Genomic DNA, 26,505 nt, shown 5'->3' with positions numbered 1-26,505 from the left:
CATCTGCCCAGAGGCTCAGTTTTCAGCGTGACAAACTAGGATCCGAATCCACGCTGCGTCACAGAAGCTAGCTGGGAGAGCTCGGCCTGGTTGCACACTCTCACGCACCTGTCCCACCATGCAAAACTGGTGTGAAAATAAAACAGAAAATCCTAGAGCTGGAAGGGGCCATAATGGGCCATCTTGTCCCACCCCTGCTCAATGCGGCATCAGCCTAGCATAAGGATCTGCCCAGCTGCAGCTTCAGGACCGCCAGCGAGGGAAGAATTGCTGTGAGGTGCTCCAAGTCCTCACTGGAAAGCAAGGCAGCCTTAGAAAAGAGAAAGCCAGGAACAGGGTAGAAAGAAACAGAGGTAGGAATTGGCAGTAGGCAGACATGGCCAATGCTTAAACATGGTTGGTATGAAAATCTGCAGTGGATTTTCCAGAACAATGACTGGCTTTGTGAGGGAACGGCGACTGAATCCAAAGCCAGTTTTGGAGTCTGAAGGGGGGGAGGGAACAGTGACTTGACAGGGCAACATTACTGAAGGGTAAACCCCTAAGAACCAAATGTGTTTTGGCTAAAATCCTTCCTGAGCCACGACTGAAATATTTTGACTTTTTTGGTATTATTCAGAACAGCCTTCTCCAGGGTGGATGGGTGAAACGTAGCCCAAAATGTTCAGGACTGAACGAGATTCGATGATATTAGACTCCAAGCTTATTGTCATTAATTTTACACCCTCTTTATTCTGCCTTACTGGGACCGATTATTCGATACCCTTTCCAGAACTCCTGATCAAATGCAAAGGAAAATTGTCAGTGATGGCTCAGTGTTGGGAACATTCAAGTTAAATAATACACAAACAAGGTCAGAGAGAGGAGAGTGCTGGTCCACAGGCTATTCCACGCACACGGATGACACCAAGAGGAGAGCCAAAAGATGCCCCAATTCAGGATCTGAAGGATTTTGTCTTAATATAATAATAATAATAACGATTAGCCTTTATATATAACTTATTACTTTAGGACAATAATTACAACACTCTTGTAAGGTAGGTCAGTATTGCAAACAGGCTGAAGGAAAACAGATTGTGTATTTTGGGCCTAAAGATCTCGTCGTCTGTGAAGCAATTGTCCTTTTCCCCTAGAATCCTAGAGTGGGAAGGGGCCATGAAGGCCATCTAGTCCCACCCCCAGCCCAATACAGGATCAGCCTCAAGCACCCAGGAGAAGGATCTGTCCAGCCGCTGCTTGAAGACGGCCAGTGAGGGGGAGCTGACCACCTCCTCAGGCAGCCCATCCCACTGCTGAACTACTCTGACTGTGAAATCTTTTTCCTGATATCTGGCAGGTTCCGTTCTACATGTTGCTTAAACTCATGACCGCAGGTCCTCTCCTCTGCTGCCAACAGGAACTGCTCTCCGCCCTCCTCTAAGTGACAGCCTTTCAGAAAGTTAGAGAGAGCCATCATGTCCCCGCTTAGCCTCCTAATCTCCAGGTTGAACATTCTCAGGTCCCTCCGCCTTTCCTCATAGGGCCTGTCCCTCAGCCCTGGACCTTCCTTGTTTCTCTCCTCTGCACCCTCTCAATTAATTCCTCCTCATATGGCCTCATTTCAGATCTGGGGAATTTAGCGAGGCTGAGAACGGCACCGTCTCTGCAACACGTGAAGCAAAACCTCTCGTCAAAATCCAGCGTGGAATCTCAGGACGCCATTATAGGAAGGGAAGCAAAGCCACGGCTAGGCCCCTCCACATTCACGTGAGTGGCACTTGTGGTTCACAAGCCCAACCAACACTTGATGGCGGATAAATACTTGGGGGACGACCCCCCACCCTGCCTTATGCTGAAAAACAAGACTCTGACTGTTCACCAGGAACAGAAAGATAAAATGCCCGAGGCAGACGGAGTATCCTCTTGCAGGGTACGAAGAGCTGTTCAGAATCCAGTAAGGAGAAAATCAACCGGGAGAAAGGGGGTTATACATAGAACAAGTTGGGAGGACACTGCTACAAGGAGCAACCCAACACAGGAAAATGAAATAACCTCCCAAACAATTTATAGCTCCTGGAAATCTTAAATTTAACCAGGGGGGTTGGGTTGGGGGAAGACTCATGCCAGGCATTTCTTGGAGACTATTTCTCATAGTCTGCAAATGAGGAGATCAAAGTGTCACAATGGACCAAGTACACATGCACTCTTAGCATTATAGCCTGTGCTTGTAATATCTGTTTAACACATGATGCCTGGTAATTTTCATAGAATCACAGAATCACAGAGTTGGAAGGGGCCATACAGGCCATCTAGTCCAACCCCCTGCTCAACGCAGGATCAGCCCAAAGCATCCAAGGAAAGTCTGTTTCTTTCGTTTCTGTCTGCTAAACACAGTACAGATCTTAGAGGCGGGGATGGCTGGTAAACTCTGATGTTGCTGCTGTAGCTTTCTCTTGTTCAAAACATGAGATCCTATTTGTGTACAACTCAGAACAGGATAGGCGAGAGATGGGGAAAGAAGCAGCCCCCCCTCCCCTGGGCTCTGATTGGGTGGGAAAAAACCCTCAATCTTTGTGTTTTTGCTGGGGTAGGAACCACTTATATGATAATCTGAACTTCAACCGATGTTGTTCCCAGGCTGTGACAATTCTTAGCCACGGGGATCTCCCCTGTGTGCATTCGCTGGTGGGAAGTCAGGGACGTACTCCAAGTGAAGCTCTTCCCGCACTCGGGGCATTGGTACGGCTTCTCCCCCGTGTGGATTCTCTGATGCCTCACGAGGGCAGAGCTTGTGCTGAGGCTCTTCCCGCACTCTGGACATTTATATGGTTCCTCCCCAGTGTGCATTCTCTGGTGTGAAGTCAGATGGATGTTCCGCGTGAAGTTCTTCCCACACACCAGGCACTTGAACGGTTTCTCCCCCGTGTGCATCCTCTGGTGTCTGCTAAGGTCGGATCCTGTGCTGCAGCTCTTGCCACACTCCAGGCACTTGAACGGATCCTCGCCCGTGTGCATCCTCTGATGGTAAATCAGAGTTTTGCTCCAAGTGAAGCTTTTCCCACACTCCGGGCACTTGTAGGGCTTCTCCCCCGTGTGCATTCTCTGATGTCGTCTGAGGTCTGACTTCTGACTGAAACTCTTCCCACACTCATGGCATTCGTAGTCCTCCCCCATGTGGATTCCTTGATGTCTCTTAAGGCTCGAGATCTCACAGAAGCCCTTTCCGCACTCGGGGCATTTGTAGGGTTTCTCCCCGGAGTGAAGTCTCTGGTGGCTGATCAACTTGTGCCTCCGACTGAAGCTCTTTCCGCACTCGGGACACTCAAATGGCTTCTCCCCCGTGTGCATTCGCAGGTGAGTCTGGAGGCTGGCATTGCTGCACAAGCACTTCCCGCACTCCAGGCATTTGTATGGTTTCTCTCCAGTGTGGATTCTCCAGTGAAGGTTTAGCCTGGACTTAAAGCTGAAGCTTTTCCCACACAGAGGGCACTTATATCTTTTCTTGGCTTTGTCTGTTTTTGCTTGCACTGGGATTTCTTGGAAGTCACTGAGCTGAGAAGGGAAGGACTCATTCTTCCGAGGTAGAATGGTTTTCCTTCTCTGTTTTTTGGTCTGTTCAGCTCTGCTCCGTCCCCAGGACACCCTCAAGAGATCTTCCTCGCTCTCACTCTTCCACCCATCGCCTGCTGGATGGAGCAAGAGAATACTTATTACAATCCAGGAGGAGGAACGGAGCCTGAAATCAAGGAACACGGTGAAAAGGACAGTTTCTTCAGTGGCTAGCCCATTATTTTCCTAGAAAGTACCCAAAATTAAGTAGGCAGGTAGGTTTTATCGAGTATCAAAGAGCCTCCTGTCCCTGCTAGTTGCTGGAATATGCATGACTGCACAGAATATAAAGGATGTCCTGCAGGGGGCATCAGAGGAGATGTATATTTAGCATAGCTAGGGCAGGAACTTCCAGAAAATTTTCAAATATTCTTCTCCAGCACCCTGATTGGCTCAACAGGAGACTTCCTACTTGTCTGAGCATACTTCCCTCTGCTTGCCTCCAGAACAGCAGTTGAACAGAATAGCAAGCTAGTTAGGTCGCTATCGCTCTTGGAATAAAAACTATTTTATTATTTAAATATTCAAACTCTGCCAGCGCTGGCATGGTCATTCAAAACAGGCTGGATACCTTGCCTGAGGTTACCGATCCTAGCAGACAATAGCATCTCCATCTTCCAGCTAGTTGGCCTGAAGATCTGGGATGAGGCTAATAAAGGGAAACTTACCTAAAGAGGCCACGATCCCATAATTCTCCACCATGACTTCCCTGTGCAGGGCTCTCTGGGCTGGATCCAGCAAGGCCCACTCCTCCTCAGTGAAACAGACCACCACCTCCTCAAAGGACACGCGACCCTGAAAGAAGATGGCAGAGCCTCCTTCACTTCTGAACACAACCTGGCAGGGCTCTTAAAGGCACGGTGGCAGCGTTGACCATTTTCCTAATGGGACACCGGCAGGCAAGACACCCCTAGGTCCTCCTCTAAGCTGCTTTGAGACTCCTTTCGGTACTAAAAAGTGGGGTGCAAGAAAACAACTCTTGGGTTAAGGAGCTGAAATTTACTGACTGTCAAATGCTCAAGGAAAATGGGTCTAAAATGTTTTTTAGATGGCGTATTGCTCCTCAAGATAAATGTATTTATTATTTTAATTTCTGTACTGCCCCCGGCAAGCCGGTTCAGGGCAGTGTATATCATAAAAACAATACCATTTTGAGTTAAAAGCAGCTTATGAATCCCTTCCTCTCCCCACAGCAGACACCCTGTGAGGTTGGTGAGGCTGAGAGAGCTCCAGAAGAGCTGTTTTTTAAGAACAGCTTTCAGAGAACTGTGTCTAGTCCAAGGTCACGCAGCTGGCTGCAGGTGGAGGACTGGGGAATCAAAACTAATTATCCAGATCAGAGTCTGCCGCTCTTAACCAGAAGCAAAGTGAAAGAGCAGCATGCTTTGTAAGAAGGACAGAAGGACCCAAGCCGGCCACAGGGGCCTTCTCTCCAATAATTCATCTCCTACCTGATCTGTTTGGAGGGCTGATGGGTCTGGAGGGTCATAAACAGATGACCAAGGATTTGTTGCTGACATCTTATCACCACCTGCAATGGACACAAAAAATGGCGGGTAGATCCATTGTGGTTTCCTGCTTGTAGTTCAGTTCCTCGTAGGAAAAAGTGCGTCACCCTGTTGTCCCCTACTGGCCACAGCAAAGTATATAAAAGGCCCCAAAGTCCACCGACTTCAGTATTTTTCCAGTCTGATGCCTCGGCCTTTGTGACTTGCTCTCGGCAGCTGGCTTTCAGTGCTGTAGCACGGAGGAGCCATCCTGACAAGCAGCTTTGGGCAGACTTTTCCTCCAGAAATTTCTTCAGGCTTTTCTTAAACCCATCTTCTACGTTTGGTATTTCTAAATGCACATGCGGCTATGGCCCATCTTCAGCCTCTTTCAAAACAATCTTAAAACACGTGTCAGAACAGTGTGCATAAATCAACAGCCTAAGAAGAATATCCTACAGGGGGCATCCGCAGGGATATGTGGTTAGCATATTTAGGTCAGGAACTTCCTGATCCTTTTCAAATAGTCTCCTTATTGGAGTCAGTTGGAGTCCTTTGAGCACCCTTCTTCAGCATTCTCTCCGGAGAACAGTCAGTTAAACTGTTAGGGCTACCTCTCTCCTCTCTTCTTTACATAGTCATTTCTCTTCTCAATTACACTATTTTAGTGTTTTTAAGCAGCTTGCGCCCTCCTCAAAGTGGCAACCTTTCAAATGAGTGAGCCATCATGTCCCTTCTCAACCTCTTCTTCTCCAGGCTGAACCTCCTCAAGCCTTTCCTCACAGGGCTTGGGCCCCGGGCCCCGGATCATCCTCATCGCTTTCCTCAGCACCCTCTCCATTTTGTTCATGTCCTTTTTGAAGTGAGGCCTCCAGAACTGCACACAGGTACCGTCTGACCAATGTGTGACTAGGGCATCTTGCGATTTTGATGTGGCGCCTCTGTTGAAATAGCCCAAGGCTACATTTGCCTTCTTTCCTGCCGCATCACCCTGTCTGCTCATATTTAGCTTATAGTCCACATATATCCCAAGATCTCATTCACACCCACTGCTGCCTAGAAGTATATCTCCAATCCAGGGTGCATGCTTCTCATTTTTGTAACCCAGGTGTCAAACTCCGAATTGCCCACTCTTCCAGCCTGTTCAGATCTCCTTGAGCTCTCTCTCTATTTTCTGGGGTGTTCCCTACTCCTCCCAATCTGCAAATGTAACAAGGAGTCCCTCCACTCCCTCTTCCAGATCATTGATGAAAATGTCGGAAAGGACAAGACCCAGTCCCTGAGGCCTGTGGCACCCCACTGCTCACCTCCCTCCACTCTGATGAAACACCACTGACAAGGACTCTTGGGGTGCAGTTTTCTATTCACTTCCCTGTCCCCCTAAACACCTGAAAATCCAGTCTGAGATTTATCTAGTTTACCTATCAGAACAGCATGGGGGAGGGAGGGAGGGAGGAAGGGAGGAAGGAAGGAAGGAAGGAAGGAAGGAAGGAAGGAAGGAAGGAAGGAAGGAAGGAAGGAAGGAAGGAAGGAAGGAAGGAAGGAAGGAAGGAAGGAAGGAAGGACCTTATTGAAATCCAGGTAAACAGCATCATCTAAATTTCCACGATCTAGAAGACCCGGCACTCGGTCAAAGATTGAGCACCTGCAAGGGAGAGTGCCAAGAAAGTCCAGGGTGCTATAAAAAAGCTGGCCATGGCCAAGTGCCCCGTTTCCTGCTTCAAAGACCCCGTGGGGAGTGCGGAATGCTGGCTGCCCCTTGATGGCAGTTCCCTCCAGCACTAATCCAGTTTTATTGCCTCCTTCATGGAACGAATCACTGAATTGTTCATGCTGTTGGCAGAGCTTGAATTTGCAAAGATGAGCAGCACACCAGGCTGCTGGAAAGAATACAATAGTTTTATTATGAGGAGAAACAACAAGAGAGGCGAGAGAGAGTCTTCCAGCTGAACTGTCTCTGGCTAACATTCTCCCTGCCCAGGAGGCAAGAAGGGAGGAAGGGTGCTCAAAAGAGCAGGAAGTCTCCAACTGAGCTGGCCAGGACACTGGAGGAGACTATCTGAAAAATAATCAGGAAGTTCCTAGTCTCACTATGCTAAATAAGCATCTGCTCTGGTGCCCCCTGCAGGATATCCTTCATATCCTTTTGAATCATGCACACTGCCAACATTGCCCGTTCCATACATATAACTCTGTCATCTGCCTTGAGACTCAAGAAAGGAAGGGAATAAATGAATACATAAAAGCCCGTACCGACCCAGGGGGCCTCTTGGTCCCCCTCCTGAGCCATCCTGTTGAACAGCAGCCTCTGCCTGGGGTCAGTCGGAGCCTCTTCTGCTACCGCCCCCTGCGACGGGAGAGAAAGCAAAGGCAATCCCAGGTCAGGAAGGGAAAGAAATTCAGAAAAAGGAACAGGGGTTGGGGGGAGACGGCCCCTCCTTTGAGGTCTTTGAGGAACCGTCTGCATCAAATTCTCAGCCCTTTTCAGGTTGCAGGAGCAACATGTGAGGCTCCCTTCTCCGGGAGCAGGACATCATAATCTGCACCTTTGACTCAGAAGGAGAGCTGCCCTCTTGGTTAGAGGGCTCTCAATTCATCTGCTTCCGGATCCTTTCACTGGACTGAATTGGGGACCTTGTGTGTTCCGATCCAGTCCATGCCTCCTTGATCCACCTGGTCCTTTCAAGCGGAGATGCTGAGGATTGAACAGGGCAGAGGGTCTACCACTGAGCCAGGCCCCCTCCCTAAGTGTGCCCACCTTGTACTGGGTTCAACTCTTGGTCTACCATCTCCTCTTTGAACCTTTTGGCTGGAAAGGCCGGGGGTTGAACCCGGGACCTTCCGCAGAGAAAGCAGAGGCTCTTCCGCTAAGCTAAGGCCCACCCTCCCGGATTAAGGCCAGCAAACACTCACCTGCCTTTCCAGCTTCTTATCCTCCGCCTGACTCAGCAGGAAGCCTTCGGTCAGCGCCACCGCCTGGGAACTGGTCTCCGGGTGGCATTCCCTCACCCAGCTCGCCACCTCCTGGGGCAGGAGGGCCAGGAACTGCTCCAGGATCACCAGGTCCAGCATCTGCTTCTTGGTGTGCCTCTCGGGCTTCAGCCAGCGGCAGCAGAGGTCGTGGAGTCGATTGCAAACCTCTCGGGGCCCTGCCGGCTCTTGGTAGGGGCACTGCCGGAAGCGCAGGCGCTGTGCTTCTGAGCCGTCCTCTCCCAGAAAAGTCTGCGTGCCTCTTTCCCAGAACCCACCACCGTCGTCAATGCCGGTGGCCCCTTCGGGTTCAGGATCGGCCACGCCTGCCTCTTCCCGTTTGACTCTGTGCTCCAAGGCGGCCTGCTGAAATGGGCCAGGCTCCCGCTGCCCTTCCGCCATGGCCTTCCGGAGACGGTGGCCCCCAAGTCCGGCCAAGCCAGCGTGTCGGTCTGCGTGTCCTTCTCGCCCGAGGAAGGCTGTCCAGTGGGGAGTCACGTCCCCGCCCTGTACAAAGGATGGGCAGATGGCAGCATTCAGCAAGACAGGCCTAACTGGGGGAGAGTTTGAGGGGTGCCAACTACTGCTTGGGAAATACCTGGAGATCGGGATGGGGAGCCTGGGGAGACGAGAATTTAGGGAGGGGCGGGACCTTAGTGGGTAGAAGGTCATGAAGAACCTGCAGCAAACGGCAACCGAGGACCCGTCACCAAGTTGGATTCCTGCCTGCCAGGGGACAGCTTTTTAACCTTTTTATATTTTAACGATTATTTATTGTATCTTTGGACTGTTTTTTAAAATTGGGTATATTTTATATGCTGTTCACCGCCCCGAATCTTATGTCGGAGAGAGGAAATGGGATATAAATTTTGATAGATGATGGTGATTATATCTCTATCTATATATTCTGGAATGACAGCTCCTCTCTCGGCTAAGGGGCTCAGCCCTCCCCTTGGAGAAAAGGGCTGCTTGGGAGGGTGGACTGAGGGATGCCAGCCTCCAGGTGAGGCCTGGGGATCCCCCAAAATTAAAGCTCATCTCTCAGCTAAGGAGGTCAGTCCTCCCCTTGGAGAAAAGGGCTGCGTAGGAGGGTGGAGTGAAGGATGCCAGCCTCCAGGTGGGCGCTGGAGATCCTCTGGGATTATGGCTAATTTCCAAATTACATGCATCAGTTCTCGTAAAGGAAAGGGCTGCTTGGGAGTGCGGGATGCCAGCCTCCAGGCGGGCCCTGGGGATCCCTGGCACGACAGCTCCTCGTTCCCCCCCAGGAGGAGGACAGGGCTGGAGGCCCCCCCAGAGCAGGCCACCCCCCTTCCCTCCCGCCCTCCCGCCCTCCCGCCCTGGAGGCGCCCCAGGGCCACTCACCGGGTCCCTCCCCGGCCGGGATGGCGCGCAAGGAGCTCCGACTGCAGAGCGAGGCAGGGAGGGCCCGGCCGGAGCCCCGCCAAGGGTTAAGGCGAGCGAGCGAGCGAGGCAGGCGGGCAGGCAGGGCGGGCTGGAGGGCTGGAGGGGCGTCGTCTGCGGAGGCGCCTTCCTGCTCCGCCCCCCCCCCCCCCCCGCCCGCCAGCCCCGCCGGGAGGGACGCGAGGAAGGAAGGCAGCCAGGCAGCCAAGCAGGCAGGCAAGGAGGGAGGGAGGATGCCCCGGCGGTGAGTGGGCGGACGGGGGGGGGGGGGCCACGCGGGATGCCCGGGAGGCAATGGGGGGGGGCTGCCCGGCCGGTGCCAACCTCCTCCCCGCGGCCGGGAGGGAGCCGCTCCTCCGGGGCCGTCGAGGGGCCGCGCAAAACGGGGGGGAGGAGGAGCCGCCCCCGCCTCCGCCAACACGCGCCCGTTTTTGCAGGGATCGGTCCCCTAAAGGCGTCATCATCCGGGGGGGGGGCAGATCCAGGTTGGGAAGCCCTAGGGGGTTGGGATGGGGCTCGGGGAGGCCGGGGGCCGCCGGGAGAGGGGGGGGTAGGAAGCCGCACAGTCCCCCCTCCCGAGCAGCCATTTTCTCCGGGAGAACTGCTCTTCCAGGGGATCCCCAGGCCCCACCTGGAGGCTGGCATCCCTGACCCTCAGGGGAGTCCAAGGCCACAGAGTCCCCCCTCCAAGCAGCCCTTTCCTCCAGGGGAACTGATCTCTGCAGTCTGGAGAGGAGCTGGAATTCCAGGGGATCCCCAGGCCCCACCTGGAGGCTGGCATCCCTGACCCTCAGTGGGGTCCAAGGCCACAGAGTCCCCCCTCCCAAGCAGCCCTCTTCTCCAGGGGAGCTGATCTCTGCAGTCTGGAGAGGAGCTGGAATTCTAGGGGATCCCCAGGCCCCACCTGGAGGCTGGCATCCCTGACCCTCAGTGGGGTCCAAGGCCACAGAGTCCCCCTCCCAAGCAGCCCTTTTCTCCAGGGGAACTGATTCCTGCAGTCTGGAGAGGAGCTGGAATTCTAGGGGATCCCCAGGCCCCACCTGGAGGCTGGCATCCCTGACCCTCAGTGGGGTCCAAGGCCACAGAGTCCCCCCTCCCAAGCAGCCCTTTCCTCCAGGGGAACTGATTCCTGCAGTCTGGAGAGGAGCTGGAATTCTAGGGGATCCCCAGGCCCCACCTGGAGGCTGGCATCCCTGACCCTCAGTGGGGTCCAAGGCCACAGAGTCCCCCCTCCCAAGCAGCCCTTTCCTCCAGGGGAACTGATTCCTGCAGTCTGGAGAGGAGCTGGAATTCTAGGGGATCCCCAGGCCCCACCTGGAGGCTGGCATCCCTGACCCTCAGTGGGGTCCAAGGCCACAGAGTCCCCCCTCCCAAGCAGCCCTTTTCTCCAGGGGAACTGATTCCTGCAGTCTGGAGAGGAGCTGGAATTCTAGGGGATCCCCAGGCCCCACCTGGAGGCTGGCATCCCTGACCCTCAGAGGGGTCCAAGGCCACAGAGTCCCCCTCCCAAGCAGCCCTTTTCTCCAGGGGAACTGATTCCTGCAGTCTGGAGAGGAGCTGGAATTCTAGGGGATCCCCAGGCCCCACCTGGAGGCTGGCATCCCTGACCCTCAGAGGGGTCCAAGGCCACAGAGTCCCCCCTCCCAAGCAGCCCTTTCCTCCAGGGGAACTGATCTCTGCAGTCTGGAGAGGAGCTGGAATTCCAGGGGATCCCCAGGCCCCACCTGGAGGCTGGCATCCCCCCGTCCCCCTCCCAAGCAGCCCTTTCCTCCAGGGGAACTGATCTCTGCAGTCTGGAGAGGAGCTGGAATTCCAGGGGATCCCCAGGCCCCACCAGGAGGCTGGCATCCCTATCTAATAGCTGTGCTTGCACACCAAAGATTATATCTTGGCTTGTAAAGTGTTGGTCTTGAAGGTGCCACTGGGCTCAAATTTTGTTCTGCCTTTATTGAAAACAGACTGTAAACACAAACAGGTACACAAACAGGGAAGGAGGATAATCTTGAAAGCAGTGCAAGTGGCCTAATATTTGTCCTGGTGACAGACCAAGAGGGGTCTCCCTGTTAGTTATTGAATCAGGGGCCTCCAGGGTCATCTAGTCCAACCCCCTGCAGAATGCAGGAAATGGCTGTAAGAGCCAAGCACCAACAGGGCTTCTTTGCCCGCCCACAACCTGCCTCAATTCTGCCTAGTTCAGGGGTAGTCAAACGGCGGCCCTCCAGATGTCCATGGACTACCATTCCCAGGAGCCCCTGCCAGCATTCGCTGGCAGGGGCTCCTGGGAATGGTAGTCTATGGACATCTGGAGGGCCGCTGTTTGACTACCCCTGGCCTAGTCTCTGTGGCAGCAGAAAAGAGCCGGAGTCCAGGAACACCTGAAAGACTGGCAGCGTTTTGTGGCAGGGGAGGAGCTTTTGTGAGTCACTGCTGACTTCTTCTGCTACAGCTGGAACATAAAAGGAGGGAAAGAGCAGGACTCAGTGGGGGGACGTCTGCTTGGCACGCAGAAGGTCCCAGGTTCAATCCCCGGCATCTCCAAGTGGAAGGATCATGTAGACCAAGGCTCAGGGGTAGGTGGGTTCATTTCGGCAAGGCACTGGGGCCCAGTGGCAGAACCTCTGCCCGGCATCTGCAGTGGAACAGACGAGGCCGTAGGTGATTCAAAGGACCTCCACCTGAGAACGTGGTCTGTCTCGGCAGTACGGTCTCTGATGCTCCAGGGTGGCTGGTCAAGTATAAGGCAGTTTCTTGTGTCCAGGTGTGAGCCTGAAGGGGGCGTATTAGAGCCACACCATTAGCAGGTCTGCTGTATGGGATGGTTGGGGGTCAGGTTAGCTTCGGCCTGCTCAGCTGATGGGTAGGAAAGAGCTTCCCCAATTTCTCTTTTTCTCCGTGCCTCTTAGCAGTGGCTGCCTGTTTCTACCAAGTGCCGAAAACTGTTCTTTCCCGCTCGTGCTTATAAAATGTCTTTTGGTCTCCTGGGTAATATTTTTTTTATTAAAAAATTGTAAAGCATAAAAATAAAAGTTAAAAGAAACTGCCATGAAACATCCGAATTTCTCGACAAGAAAGCCAAATACAATTGAATGTATTTTCCTTATTACCTTATTACTCTGAGGTTCTAAAATGATTCCTGTTGGTGGCAGCAGACAGGGCCTGAAATAATGGGCTAGAGATCAGGGGGGAAATTTTCAGAGTAGTCAGAGTAGTCCAGCAGTCAAAGGGCTGCCTAAGGAGGTGAGGAGCTCCCCCTCACTGGTGGTCTTCAAGCAGCAGCTGGATAGATACTCATCAGAGAGCCAGTTTGGTGTAGTGGTTAGGAGTGCAGACTTCTAATCTGGCATGCCGAGTTCGATTCTGCACTCTCCCACATGCAGCCAGCTGGGTGACCTTGGGCTCGCCATGGCGCTGATAAAACTGCTCTGACCGAGCAGGAATATCAGGGCTCTCTCAGCCTCACCCACCTCACAGGGTGTCTGTCGTGGGGAGAGGAAAGGGAAGGTGACTGTAAGCCACCCTGGGTAGGGAAAAGCAGCATATAAGAACCAGCTCTTCTTCTTCTTCTTCTTCGGCTGATCCTCCCTAGAGCAGGGGGTGGGACTAGATGGTCTGCATGGCCCCTTCCCATTCTATGAGTCTGTGATTCTACTCTAAAATTGTAACAAACTCATAACCAAGGCCTTTTTTCTTTCAAAACCCCCCTCCCCAATCCTCCAACCCGCAGGTCCTCCACTCCCGTTGTCCCCCCCCCTCCCATGCAGAAAGTCAATGAGGGAGTGTCCAGTTAGCGATGGATGCAGCTGTTCTCACTGATCAAGGGAGCTGCAGATTTCAGCCTTTTGGTCTCGTCAGAGGAAGAATCCGCCCACAAGAACGACGCGTCGCCTGGGCAAGACTTGGCTGGGCGGCTCCCCTAAATTAGGGCGGCTGGCCCAGGGCACTGCCAGAAACTTCCTCGGGGCACCCATCGAAGATGGAAGCGCCCGGCTCAGCTGGACCTCGGCCAGGGAAGGCGTGTGACGATGCCCTCGAGGTCGGGAGCAGCGGGGAATTCTGGGGGAAAACGGTGCGGAAGATCCTGGGCCACCGGCCCAGCAGCCCAAATGCCCGGCACCTGCATTTCCGGCATTTCCACTACCCAGAGGCCAGGGGCCCCCGCGAGGTTTGCAACCAACTGCACGACCTTTGCCGCCAGTGGCTGAAACCAGAGAGGCACACCAAGAACCAGATCCTGGACCTGGTGATCCTGGAGCAGTTCCTGGCCGTCCTGCCCCCGGAGATGGAGGGCTGGATCAGGGAATGTGGGCCGGAGACCAGTTTCCAGGCGGTGGCCCTGGCGGAAGTCTTCCTCCTGAGCCAGGCGGAAGACAAGATTCAGGACCAGCTGGTGAGTGTCCCTCAGCCTTCTTGCTGGGAAAGGCGCTGTGGCTTCCGGGCAGGGCATCTGCTGGGCATGCAGAAGGTTCCAGGCTCGATCCTCAGCGTCTCCACGTGAGAGGGAGGCCAAGAGTTGAGCCCAGTAAAAGGCAGGTGCATTTCGGGAGGGTTCTGTGGCACAGTGGCAGGGCATCTGCTGGGCATGCAGGAGGTCCCAGCTCCAATCTCCAGTCAAAAAGGAAACAACCTCTGCCTGGGACCCTGGATTTATCATCCACTCACCCACCCATCCATTAATTCATCCGTCCACCCACCCGTTCATCCATTTATCTGTTCATCCACCCACCCCTCCCTCCCTCCCTCCCTCCCTTCCTTCATCCATTAATTCATCCATCCATCCATCCACCCACCCTATGGCATGTGTAGGGTAGCCAGGAGATCCGAGGATGGTCTGGCGGCCTGACAAGGGACATCTGGAGGTGTTCTGCCCTGGCCTTCCTCCACGTCCCTAGTGCTCCTTGGAGGAACTCCACCCCAGTCCCGTGAGCGGCCGAGACCGCCCTTGCCAGGCCGATGGCCAATTCTTCGCTCTCAGGAGCCTCCCTCTCTTCCCAGGTACAAGGACCGTTTGCAGAGCTGGCCAGTAATTTCCCCGAGGCCGAGAAGGCGCCTTCCGACCCCAGCCAGAGGGTGTTCTTCGACGGGATCACGCAGGAGACTGACCGAGGGGCTTCCGCCCTGGCCAAAGACCCATGGGGTATTTCTGGACAGAGTTTTCCCCCACATGAGCCTGACGTCGCTATGCTGTTGCGGAGTGACTCTGCATGGGGGGGTGCGGGAAAGGGACACGGGAAATGGAGGGAGGGAGGGAGGGAGTTTACCAAAGAAGTGGTATATTGGGAAATCTGATCTCAGATGCACTGGGCAGATTTCCAACAAACAGACACACACAAATGTGTCACATCCCCAGCTCATGACTTTACAGACAGGTAATGTAAGAATAAAATGGAGCTCCTCACCCAAAGCACTGAAACACAAAAGGAATATACAGATACGAAAGGACAGTTGTTTGTCCCGTCTTTTGGTGCCGTTTAACAGGTGACGGAATGGCTTTGGCGATGCACATCAGGTTGTCCCTCCTTTGTGACGGAGAGGAGCCCTCCGCGGTGCAGCCAGACCAGGTAGGGAAGGGGGGGGGGGCTCTTTGGGCCTGGAAGAGCCCGTGTCCACTTTGCATCTATCAAAGGCGGCCTGTTCAAAAGACAGCAGCAAAACAGACTGTTGTTATAGCTGAAGCAGGAATCGCTGTATAATTGAGGAGGAGCATGTTGGGGGTGAACCTTTTTTCCTTTGCTGGTCTGCTTGGGAGCCAGCGTGGTGTCGCAGCAGCTTTGAATCTGGAGAACCAAGTTTGATTCCCACCCTGGGCGGTCTCCCGAGGGGTCCCCCCCCAGCTAAGCCCCCTAGAACCAGGATGCTCATCCTGGGACGATCTGCAGGGGAAATGCTGAAGCCACAGCTGTCTTTGTCCTGCTGATGATGAACGTTTCCTCTTTCAGGGCCCGTTGACCTTTGACCAGGTGGCCGTGCACTTCACTGACGGGGAGTGGGCCCTCCTCGATGCCGACCAAAGAGCCCTGCACAGGGAGATCATGGAGGGGAACTGCCAGAACGTGGCCTCTCTGGGTACGAATCTCCCCGTTTGTCTCCTCAGAGCTGTTTTTTGCATCCTCTGTGGGTTGACCAGCCCACCCCGTGTGGAATATTTTTGAAGATTTGGAGGGCAGCCGGGCTTGGGGGGTGGGATGGACCCTCCAGAGCAGCTGTTTTCTCCAGGGGTCGTGACCTCTTTTCCTCCCACGTGGGAGATCTTTAGGCCCCACCTGAAGATTGTCAACCTGAGCTGTAGGATTCAGCAGCTCCCCCCCCCCTCAGGGATTACGCAGCCTCTCCTGAGGGAGCTGTAATCCTAACGGAGGGCCGCAGTGGGAGGGCTTCTGTAGTCCTGGCCCCGCTGGTGGACCGCATGATGGCACGGGGGCCTTGGCCACTGTGTGACTCAGAGTGTTGGACTGGAGGAGCCCTTGGCCTGATCCAAATGGCTTCTTGTATTTATTTTATTTATTGTATTTATCTATTGTCCTCCCCTGAGGCTCAGGGCGGTTTACAGAAAACACAGGAAACAGTACATGGAATTCAGCTCTTCACAATAACAATAACATTAAACTATAACAGAGGTAACAGACTATAACAATGCAAACACGTCCAGAGCAGAACGCATGGGTAGATTTCTGGGAGGGAGGGAGCAGGGTCCCTGTAGATGTTCTTGGTTATGCCTGGTCTCAACCCAATGCCTGGTGGAAGAGCTCCTGTTTGCAGGCCCTGTGGAACTGTTTTAGCTCCGTCAGGGCCCTGATCTCCTCCAGGAGCTCATTGCACCAGGTGGGGGCCAGAATGGAGAAGGCTGTTCTTATGACCCTGCTGGTGGACCTCCAGGTGGCACCTGGGGTTCGGCCAGTGAGTCCTGTTGGATGTGGCCAATGACCCATCCAGGGGCCATCAGGAGGTCCCACCAACATGGCCAGAACTCCAGAAGCCCTCCCACTGTGGCCCCCAAGCACCAAGAAGAGAGCGCCTCCCTGCCCCAGGTGGAGTGTTCCATCTAGACCTTGTGGCCAAGAGCCAGTCATAGGCCTCTGCTCCAGATGTTGACCCAGGCCCCTCTTAAAGACAGGCTTCTAGCTGCCACAACTTTATGTGTTCATTACCCCTTGAGTGAAGAAGTACTTCCGTTCATCTGTTCTAAACCCACCGCTGCTTAATTTCATGGAGCGCCCACAAAAAGTATTTCTTTCTCCACCTTCTCTAGCCCATGGATAATTCTGTAGACCCCTCTCATGTCACCCCTCAGCCATTGTTTTCCAAGCTAACAAACCCTCACCTCTTCATCGGTGTCTGTTTCCACCTTCCTCTCTTCCTGGGGGTGGGAATCCTGAAGCCACGCTGGGCTTAGACCTTCTCTGAGTCTTCCGCTCCTCACAGAGTCAGGCGTTGCTGATCCGTTTTTCTTCCCCCCTTCCTCTTTAGAAGGACCTCTGATTCGCAATCTGGATTTCAACTCCTGGCAGGAGGAAGGAGACGCTCGATTCCTTCAGGTCCCCAAGGAAGAATCGTTAAGGAGCTGCATGGGTGAGGCCCCCTGGCCAGGGATTCTCCTGACTGTTGGTTCCTTTTGGCTGCCAGAAACAGGCCTTGAGCTGCGGGAAATGTCTGTTCTTGGCTCTCTTGTTTTCTTCAGTTGTCGTTATCAGTTTGGCCAAGTTCTGTCCAAGCTTTCTGAAGTTGGCCTCAAACATTTTCAGTGATATGTATTGCATTCGCTGGAAGAGGCTCATGGGAATGGTAGTCCATGGACATCTGGAGGGCCACATTTTGACCACCCCTGGTTTTCTGTGATGGGGTGATAGTTGAAGCCATGTTTTAAAAAACATCTCGTGCCCGAATAACGGCTAACTGGGTTTGTTCCTTGATTTCAGGCTCTGTTAATCCTTCTGGGTCTCACTGGTTGCCCTCCGATGGATGGAGTGAGGGAGAACTTTTCAGGGAACCAGCAGGAAGAGGCAGGTCTGCAGAGGTGGAACAACCCAGAATCAAGGTGGAAATAAAACAAGAAAGGGCGGATGAATCTCCCATTTCCCCGGACGGCGAGGTCGGTGAAGTCCCGGCCCAAGGGAAAACAGAGGCGGGGAAGGAAATCAGCAAGTGCCCCGTGTGCCAGAAAATCTTCCGTTGGAAATCCAGCCTTTACGCCCACTGGAGAATCCATAAGGAAGAGAAACCATTTCAGTGCTCCGAGTGTGGGAAGAGCTTTTGCCAGAAGGCGAACCTGATTCGACACCTGGGAGTCCACACCGGAGAGAAGCCGTTCCAGTGCTCGGAATGCAGCAAGCGGTTCGGCCAAAGGGACAAATTGCTTCGGCACCAAGGAATCCACACGGGCAAGAAACCGTATTCGTGCCTGCTGTGCGGAAGACATTTCAGAGACAAAACCGATTACACCACCCACCAGAGGGTCCACACAGGGGAGAACCCATATAAGTGCTTAGATTGCGGGAAGAGCTTCTGTAAGAACTCGGACCTGACGAGACACAAGAGAATCCACGCAGAAGAGAAACCGCATCAGTGCTCAGACTGCAGCACGGGGTTTTGTTACGGACCAAGCCTTAAGGATCACAAGAGACTGCCCGCAGGAGAGGAGCCATATCGACGCTCAGAGTGTGGGAAGAACTTCAGCAAGAATTCGGACCTGACTGGACCTGCGAGAATCCACATGGGAGACAAAATCCACCAGTGCTCTGGCTGTAGCATGAGTTTTTCTCAAGGGGACAGCCTTAGGAATCACCAGGGCATCCACACAGGGGAGAAGCCATATAAATGCGTGGCGTGTGAAAAGAATTTCGCTCAGAGGATCAACCTTAATTCACACCAAAGAATGCATGCGAGGCACAATCTGAACCAATGCGGGATTGCACTTGAAGTGTTGAACTAGGCCGGGAGAGGCCTGAGCCCTGAGCACCGGCCCGTGAACACTCACTGGTGGTCCTGGATGCATCACTCTTCCCCTGCCGTTTTCCTCCCCACAGGGTGGTGTTAGTTATAATAATACATAGCTGGACAATCCTGTAAATCTTAAAGCATTCTCAGAATGTGGGAAGAACGTCAGTGGAACGCACATTTTTCACGCAAAAGCGCACAACGGACATCTTTGGATCCGCCTAACCCTTACCACAAACACAAACTCCATGCAGGCCCCGCCCTTTATTTTTAACACGCATGAAAGTTTGCATTCCACCTCGAACATGAAAATTGCATACGACTTTCGACCGTGAGCCGCGGAGGGGAACCAACCCATCCGGCACGGCCTCTTTCCGGAAGCCGGAGGACTCTCGCGATGCCAGGGGAGTCTGTCGATGTGCAGAGCCGATCTTGTTGCGTGCCCTCTACACGAGCCAGCTGTTGGGGAGCCACAAAAGGATCCCTGCTAGAACGGCCCAGTAGTTTTCCCCAGTCCGGTGCCCCCTGCCTTCAGCTGGGGCTGTCCAGCCGCCTCTAGAAGCCCCACAAGGTGAGAGTTCAGCCCCCTGCCGGCGGCTGGGAGACAAAACTCCAGCCCTTCCAAACACGCCAGCATTACTCAACTACCAAGACTTGTAGCAGCAGGGTCATTGCAGCCATCGGTCATCTCTGACACGGGGAGCTTTCTCTCTCCACCGCTGAGACCCCGAAAATCTCGATGGGCTCTCAAGCTACTGGATACGAATCTAGCTGTTCTACTGCAGGCCAGGGCTGCTACTGTGAAGCAGGACGTGTCTCCGCTTGTTCCTCCGGGATAACAGCCACGGCCAGCTCTTGCAAAGCATTCCATACATTAAGCTAAATGAACCTCCATGTTCGGGAACAGTATACCTTCTGACATTAGCACAAGCAAGCTGTCCTTCTCCCGCTCTGCAAGGCAGCTTCCCAGAACCTTCTCCAAGGTCGTCGTAGGACACATGCTCTTGATGCACAGCCAGTCTGATTCAGGGGGCTGTCCGTAATATAAAAGCGCTGAGTCTGAGCTCTTCTATTTTCTCTGAGTTGGGATAGATTCTAAATACCACAAAGTATCCATGTGGGCTTATTTCTCCCGGATTTAATAGCGTCCTGTATTCTCCACTTTGAAATCTAATTGCTGGCTTACGAGAGACTAAAAATTTCTTTAGGCATCATGGGAACCAAATGCTTCTTTACCATCTTGGTAACATGGAGATTTTTTTAATGAAGAGGGTTCTCGGGCGATACCTAAAGAGTTAGGGAAAGGAGCAAGAGTCCGGTAGCACCTTAAAGACGAGTAACATTTGTGGCTTTTGTGATTCACTGCTCACATTTTCAGGTACAGCTTGAACGGGAGTCCATTGGTCCTTATGCCCTGGCAAGCAGAGGGATTTCAGATGCCGAAGGACAAGAGCAGGCGAAGGACAAGAGCAGATAGATTAAAAAGCGAGACTGCTGAAATGCAACTGACAGCAAAGCTCAAGACCATGCAGCCTCCTGGACTGAATCAAGAATTGGGTTTCTTGTCTCATTACCAGTGCTGGTTTCCCTATGCCTGCTATATCCCTCTGTATATTACACCTAATCCAGTCATTTTCCTGCTCTGGTCATTTGCCTGCTGTTGTCATTCGGCATCTGAAATCACTCCCCTCTCCAAGATATAAGGCCAAATGGACTCGCATTCTAGGTGCATTACTCATGAAAGTCCCCCCCCCCTGCCATAAATGGCCTCGTCTTTAAGGTGCTCCCGGACTCTGGCTCTTTTTGGCTGCTACTAACACAGCCACCGTTACGCTTTGCTTCTACGGATCCCGCTTTCCTCCCGGGGCGTGTCCAATAAGCCGACAAGACTTTATCACGGACTCTACTGCTAGATTTGAAGAGTTCCTTCGAGGCCTGTATTTTGAGGTGTATTTAGCTTTTCCCTTGGTGTCCACTTTTTATTAAATGACGTCATGTTTTTTTACCTCTTCACTTATTGTTTAATGTGGATGTTCCCGAGAACCGGTCATGCTGAGCTGTGATCACGGACTAATCTTGCCTTTGGGGTTGGCTGGGGCAGAGGGGTTGGGCCTTGGGGATTCTGGAAGCGGCCTTGATTGATGCACCTCGGTGATCTCATTAAACCTGCTGCTACCGTCTTCTCTTCCTGAGGCAGTTTCCTCACCTCACTTCCTGAGGTAATTCAGGGGCCATTAGAATAAGCCTGCAAGCGCTCAGAACTCAGCAGGCTTCTGGTCTCCCAGTTGCTTGCATTTCTAGGAGCTGACAAGCTCTCGATGCCTCTATTAACACTCCCTGCTTGAGAAATGGGTTGTCAGTTCTATTAGAGCTCTCTCAGCCCTGCCTACCTCACAGTGTGCCTGTTGTGGGGGAAGGAAGGCAAGGCGATTGTAAGCCACTTTGAGACTCCTTTGGCCAGTGAAAAGCAGGGTATAAAACCCAACTCATTATTACTCCGATTTCCAAAAATTCACTATGCATTTTGGCTTTGTCAGGGGAACTGGTTCATCTTGAGAGTAAAAGAACTGGCATAGGGATAATATAGTAATGAACTATGTTAAATATTGGGTTATATTTTTAAAGTTGTTTTAGGCTTAATGAGAGGAACGTGGGGTGATTTGAAGAGGAGGAAAGAGGATAATTTAGATCTTTATTATTCTTTTATATAAGAGACAATGGTCCCTAAATCTTAGTATAATCTCATAGAATCCTAGAGTGGGAAGGGGCCATACAGGCCATCTAGTCCAACCCCCTGCTCAACGCAGGATCAGCATTTTTCTGTATGCCTATTTACTTTCTATGAAGAGAGTTAAAAACATCAGACTTTAGTATATTCTGGCCCCCATTGACATAATTTCCCCCTTTTTGGAAATTTAACTGGGTAATAAAGTAGGTTTTCATTTTGTTTTGCACGACTAGCCCTGACCCTGTTTTTCCTCTCTGGAGACTGGTGTGGCTCTTTGTTTTCTAGTTTCTTTTAAGCCCCCCAAAGACTCAGCCCGAGGCCGAACAAGAGCCAGCGTGGATTCAGAATGGTGTGAGGAGGTCAGTTGTCAGATCCTGGCAGGAAATCCTGGACCTTGACTAGGGAGCAGCCAACAGAACTCTGGCCTCGAGTCCGGCCTGCTTTTGTCTCGAGACAGACTGACCTATGAAGGGGACAATTCTCTTAACAAAACTGAGACCCAGTTGGGTGCGGTGGTTAGAAGGAGAGCTGGATTTTCTGTGCCTTGCTTTTGACTACCTGAAGGAGTCTCAAAGCAGCTCATACAACAGGCTTCTACACCAGTGAATGCTGGCAGGGGCTCTTGGGAATTGTAGTCCATGGACATCTGGAGGGCCACAGTTTGACTATCACATTTCTACACTATGAGGTCGGTAGGGCTGAGAGAGCTCTAAGAGAACTGGGACTGGACCAAGGTTAACCAGCTGGCTGGAAGCGGAACTGCAGGGAATCAAACCCAGTTCTTCAGATTAGAAGCTGCCGCTCTTAACCATGACACCAAACAGGCTCTCCCCAAGAAGGAGATTCGAATCCCCACTCTGACTAGGGAAGATTCCTGGTTGGCCTTTGGCCATTTGTACACTCTTGGCCAATACTGCCTCACAGGGTCGTCATAAGGATAAAACGAAAAGAGAATATTGGAAACCACGTTGGGTCCCGCTGGCCTCTATCCCATCGCTTCCTTTTCATTTCCCCAAACATCTTTGTACATGGAAACCTGCAGAAATCTTTGCGCTTTGCTTATTTTACAGTTTCTATTTGTATGTTACCTTTTGCCTGTTCGCCACCTCCTTTTTGCTATAAGTTAACCGGAACATTAAAAAATGTATATTTTAAGCATTAACCAGCCTGACACAGCCTGTGGTTTAATTTCTTTTTCCTTGTTGATGCATAAATTAATGTTTGTAAACTTCTTTTGGAGAATGCTTCTTAAAGATTTTTAAATAGATTAGCAGGAGGGGGGAGATCCAGAATATACTTTAAGAAATGCTGTTAAAGAGAATGCTCACCAGTTAAGCAATGTTGTTAAATCTTAACCTGCAAGGAAGTGCAGAGTTACCTCCGTTTATATTCCTACTAGGGGCCAAACCCATTGCATTGAGGAATACAAGGGGTGCTAGATTAGGGGGATGGAGTGGAAGAACTCTGTGGACGGCCTCCGTCTTCCGTCAGGACCTGGAAAGGCTGCAGGCAGCTGTTAGGGAACTCACCGGCAGGGACAGTTCTGACACAGCAGGGATCTGCAGCCTCCGAGCCTCGGAGGGAAGTGGAAGAATGAGGAGGTGGTCAGGGGTGGGGACAGAAGGCAATTGGCTGGCTGCTGGACAAACAAGCAAGCCGGTTGGAGGAGGAGGCACTCAGGGGTGGGACAGCTGCCCTGAGTGAGTGTTAAGCGCTGAGTGGCACTTAAGCCATGAGACAGACTCCTCCTCCAAGCCCTTACCAGAAATATTAAATAGAGCAGATTGTAAGCCACCTTGGGTCTAATGGCCTGAAATCTGAGTTCCAAAGCCTGTTGTGAGACAGCAGCCAGATAAGCCACAACAGGAGTGTGGAAACCTAGATGAAGTTGAATTCTCTGCCCAGAGGATAAACAAGAGTGAACACTCAGAAATCTCTTCTGAAGCCAGTTTGTGGGTTCTGTATACATTCTAGAAGCAAAGAAGTCCCTTTGTATGGCCTATAGATTAAGTAATAAAATTTCACTAGTCCTACCCAACAAAATTATAACTTGGATGGGTTGTCGAAGGCTTTCATGGCCGGAATCAAGTGGCTGTTTTGGACTTTCTGGGCCGTGTAGCCCTGGGCTGGTCATAATTTGTTCCAAGGGGACAGAGCCATTTTCCCCACTGTCTTTTGGCGTGTTCTTCCTTCGTTGTTGGGGCATCCTACATGATGAGCAGCACTTCCACACAGACCAAATGACACCCTTTGCAGCTGGATTTTCCGGTGTGAAATGGCAACATTCACTTGTACATGGCTGGAAACTGCAATATTTATCATGTGTAAAAGTGCCCGACTCTTTGGGATATTCTCTTACGTGCATGCATGATTTTCTTTATTCTTCTATTGATCTTGGAGGCTGGCCATTAAATTCCACAAGGGATCAAGTGACACATTCCACAAGGGATAAATGTTTTAAAGAAAGAAATGTGCTGGGATTGGAGTGACTTGGCAAAATATTTCCTGCCCAAGTGCCTCAAGGGCTCATGTGGTTTAACAACACTTTTTTCATGTCTGCTTTTGTAAACGGCAAAAAAAACTTTTCTTTATAGCCCACTTTTCACCCCCTGAAAGAGTCCTAAAGTGGCTTATGAAGCCCCTTTCCCTTCCCCTCCTCACAAGAGACATTATGTGAGGTAGGTGAGGCTGAGAGAGCTCTGAGAGAACTGCTCTGAGAACAGCTCTCAGAGAACTACAGCTAGCCAAAGATTATCCCGCTGGCTGCATGTGGAGGAGCAACAAATCAAACCCGACTCTCCAGATTAGACCCCATTGTTCTTTAACCACTACACCACGCACGCCCTCTGAAGTCCCTGTCCTCCCCAGTCTCCCTCCCCGAGTCTCCAGGAGCTTTCCCGCCCGGGAGCTGGCAACCCTACCCCATCCCCACCGCCCTTGGCCTCTCGCACGCTTCCCCCCGCGGACGCAAGGGTTAAAGCCAACGAGTCGGCCTCCTAGAGAGGTCGCTTCCTGCTCTCCCTCCTCCTCCCCTGGGAAGGGCGCGCTCCGGAGGGGTCCCCAGCCCGGCGGTGGGTGAGTGGGGGGGGGGGCTGGGGAGGGTTGCAAAGCACGGGGCGTGGGGGGGGGGATGGGGGCAGGACCCCCCAGGAGAGATGCAAGAGGGGAGGGGGAGCTCTGAGCTGCCTCCTGCTTCTCCTGGGAACGGGGGGGGGGGGCTGGGGCGGGTGGCCCATTTGGGGGGTCCCCCTTCCTCCCTGCAAAGCCGGGGCTCGTCTCCTTCCAGTGGGGAGGCTGCATTTGAATTTGGATCCTGCAACTGTTTGCAAACCGGTTTGTGTCTGTAGAGGAGCTGGTGTGGGGCCAGAAGCAGGAGGAGGCACTTGTGCATGGGGGGGGGGGGGGAGGAAGAGTCCAAGGAAAGGGGGGTTGGCTTTGGGGCAGCCCATTTGGGGCGATGGTGCCATTTTTCTTGTTCAGTCAAGGAGCGAAATTGTGCTGCCCAGCAGGGAAGGCCACAAGGACAGACAGCAAAGAAGGCTGGGAAGATTTGCGGATGATCTGTGGCAACTCAAGAGAGCCTGCCTATTCAGGCGCAGTCTACCTCGGAGCACCGCTGCCAGGGAGGCGGCCTCGGGGGAAGGTCTCGGCATCTCTCCCCCTGTGGTGGCCCCTCCAGAGGACCTGGTTGGCTGCTGGGTGAGACAGGATGCTCGACAGGACGGAAGGACCAGTGGTCTGACCCTGCAGGGCTCCTGTAGGATTATGATTGGACCAGCATTGTCCATTGCCAGACCCCCTGCAGCCACCAGTGGGAGACTCCTGGAGGTTTGGGAGTGGAGTCTAGGGAGGACGGGGACCTCTGTGAGGCACCAAGCCCTTCAAAGCATCCGATTTCTCCAGGGGAGCTGATCTGGAGATGAGCTGGAATTCTGGGAGATCCCCAGCCCCCCCCCCCCCGTATGATGACTGGCACCCCTAGTTGGACACCCCCTCTTTCCCCTCAGTTCTCCCATTTGTTTCTGAAGTCTGCTGATTTTCTTTCCTGCAGGGAGAAAACCAAAGCACCAGCTGGAATAATCCATTTTGCCCGCAGTTCTTAATTAGCCGGCTGCCAAGTTCAGCTCTGGGCTGACCTTGTGGCTCTCCTTGTGTGCAGAACCAGGGAGAATAAGAACAAATCACCAGGTGTTGGGGGCGGCTTCCAAGCTGCATGGCAAGGCGAGAGGCTGCTGGTCCTGGAGCCCCCCAGAGTCCTGATGCCCCCCAGCTCGGGAGCATTGGAGAATTCTGGGAGGAGACGATGTGGAAGGATCCAGAAGAGGCTGATGCGTCGGCAGAGGCGCAGCGTCGGCGTTTCCGGCAGTTCCCCTACCAGAAGGCCGAGGGGCCTCGAAGGGTGTGCAGCCGGCTCCACCATCTGTGCCGCCAGTGGCTCAACCCGGAGAGGCACAGCAAGCAGGAGATGCTGGACCGGGTGATCCTGGAGCAGTTCCTGGCCGTCCTGCCCCCGGAGATGCAGAGCTGGGTCTGGGAATGCAAGCCGGAGACCAGTTCGCAGGCGGTGGCCCTGGCCGAAGGCTTCCTGCTAAGTCCCAGAGATGCTGAGCAGGTGAGGAGTGTTTTGGCGCAGGTGTTCCGACCCATCGAGGCTGTGCATGAAGAGATCCAAATGATCGCCTGCCGTGGAGGGGGACTGGCCCAAGCCTCCATCCCTTTTCCTGCAGAATTCCTCTCCAGCTCCCACCCCCCTTCTCTCTGACTCGTTGTTGTTGTTGTTTTTTCAAGGTGTGGGCACTGTCTGCAGAAGCAGATGTGGATTTCTTTGAGGCAGAGACATCTCCTTGGGATGCGAGAGAAAGGCCACTCTTGTGGAGGATCACACAGGGTCCCAACAGCCGGGCAGCCTTGCAAGGTAAGGACTCGTGAAATGTTTTCCTACTCCCACACATTCCTACTCCTAAAGCTGTGCTTAAAAAACTAGCATCCACAAAGGATTTCTTGACGGGCTGTTTTAGTGGTGGCACCACTAGATGGGCCTTTTTGGCGGTAGGACCACTCAAGACAGGGCTTTTTGGGTGGTGACCCCATCCATTGGATGGTGTGTGTGTACTGTCTCGTTTTAACAAAGGGTTTAAAAAAAATCTTTTGCCTAAGTTTTATTACCTGAGATCACTTTTTATGGATATTTTTAAGATGATAATTTATTTCCTTTATGTTGAACCTAGTGGTTTGCTTTATGTTGTTTTTAATGGCTGGATTTGCTCTCTGTATTGATGGTTTATGATCTTATGATGATGACATTGCTTTTGTTTGGTCTCCAGAAAAGTTAGTCAGTTAGACTGCTAGGACTCTCTCTCTCTCCTCTCTTCTTTACAAAAAAAAGTAGTCTCTAAG

At 52.7% G+C, this 26,505-nt stretch overlaps 3 protein-coding genes across 5 annotated transcripts in view; 2 read left to right on the top strand and 1 right to left on the bottom strand.

Moving 5' to 3' along the window:
• Window positions 1-712: 712 nt before the first annotated feature.
• On the bottom strand, window positions 713-9,543 carry LOC143834013 (uncharacterized). 2 transcript variants are annotated; one of them, XM_077330499.1, is made up of 6 exons: window positions 9,411-9,543; window positions 7,989-8,552; window positions 7,329-7,422; window positions 5,040-5,119; window positions 4,257-4,383; window positions 713-3,665 (listed from the first exon to the last, which is right to left on the bottom strand). In XM_077330499.1, the coding sequence occupies exons 2-6, from the start codon at window positions 8,445-8,447 to the stop codon at window positions 2,578-2,580; spliced, it is 1,848 nt and encodes a 615-aa protein (XP_077186614.1). In that variant the 5' UTR covers window positions 8,448-8,552; window positions 9,411-9,543; the 3' UTR covers window positions 713-2,577. The 2 variants fall into 2 exon arrangements, with proteins under 2 accessions (XP_077186614.1, XP_077186615.1); XM_077330500.1 differs by having other exon boundaries at window positions 713-3,662.
• A 33-nt stretch (window positions 9,544-9,576) lies between these two features.
• LOC143834010 (zinc finger protein 496-like) lies at window positions 9,577-22,270 on the top strand. Of its 2 annotated transcripts, none has more exons than XM_077330495.1 (7): window positions 9,577-9,693; window positions 13,174-13,836; window positions 14,442-14,583; window positions 14,925-15,007; window positions 15,386-15,512; window positions 16,914-17,015; window positions 17,363-22,270. In XM_077330495.1, the coding sequence occupies exons 2-7, from the start codon at window positions 13,423-13,425 to the stop codon at window positions 18,373-18,375; spliced, it is 1,881 nt and encodes a 626-aa protein (XP_077186610.1). In that variant the 5' UTR covers window positions 9,577-9,693; window positions 13,174-13,422; the 3' UTR covers window positions 18,376-22,270. The 2 variants fall into 2 exon arrangements, with proteins under 2 accessions (XP_077186610.1, XP_077186611.1); XM_077330496.1 differs by having other exon boundaries at window positions 9,608-9,665.
• A 2,242-nt stretch (window positions 22,271-24,512) lies between these two features.
• The window catches only part of LOC143834149 (uncharacterized), a 39,931-nt gene continuing 37,938 nt past the window's right edge, over window positions 24,513-26,505 (top strand). The window contains 3 exon segments of the mRNA XM_077330754.1: window positions 24,513-24,807; window positions 25,160-25,720; window positions 25,897-26,023. Of these exon segments, the coding sequence (XP_077186869.1) occupies window positions 25,322-25,720; window positions 25,897-26,023 (526 nt within the window). The 5' untranslated portion in view covers window positions 24,513-24,807; window positions 25,160-25,321.

This window comes from Paroedura picta, chromosome 3 (genome assembly GCF_049243985.1).
Source record: "Paroedura picta isolate Pp20150507F chromosome 3, Ppicta_v3.0, whole genome shotgun sequence".
NCBI lineage: Eukaryota > Metazoa > Chordata > Lepidosauria > Squamata > Gekkonidae > Paroedura > Paroedura picta.
Note: the sequence above shows the minus strand (reverse complement) of the source record. Positions and strands in the feature narration are given on the sequence as shown.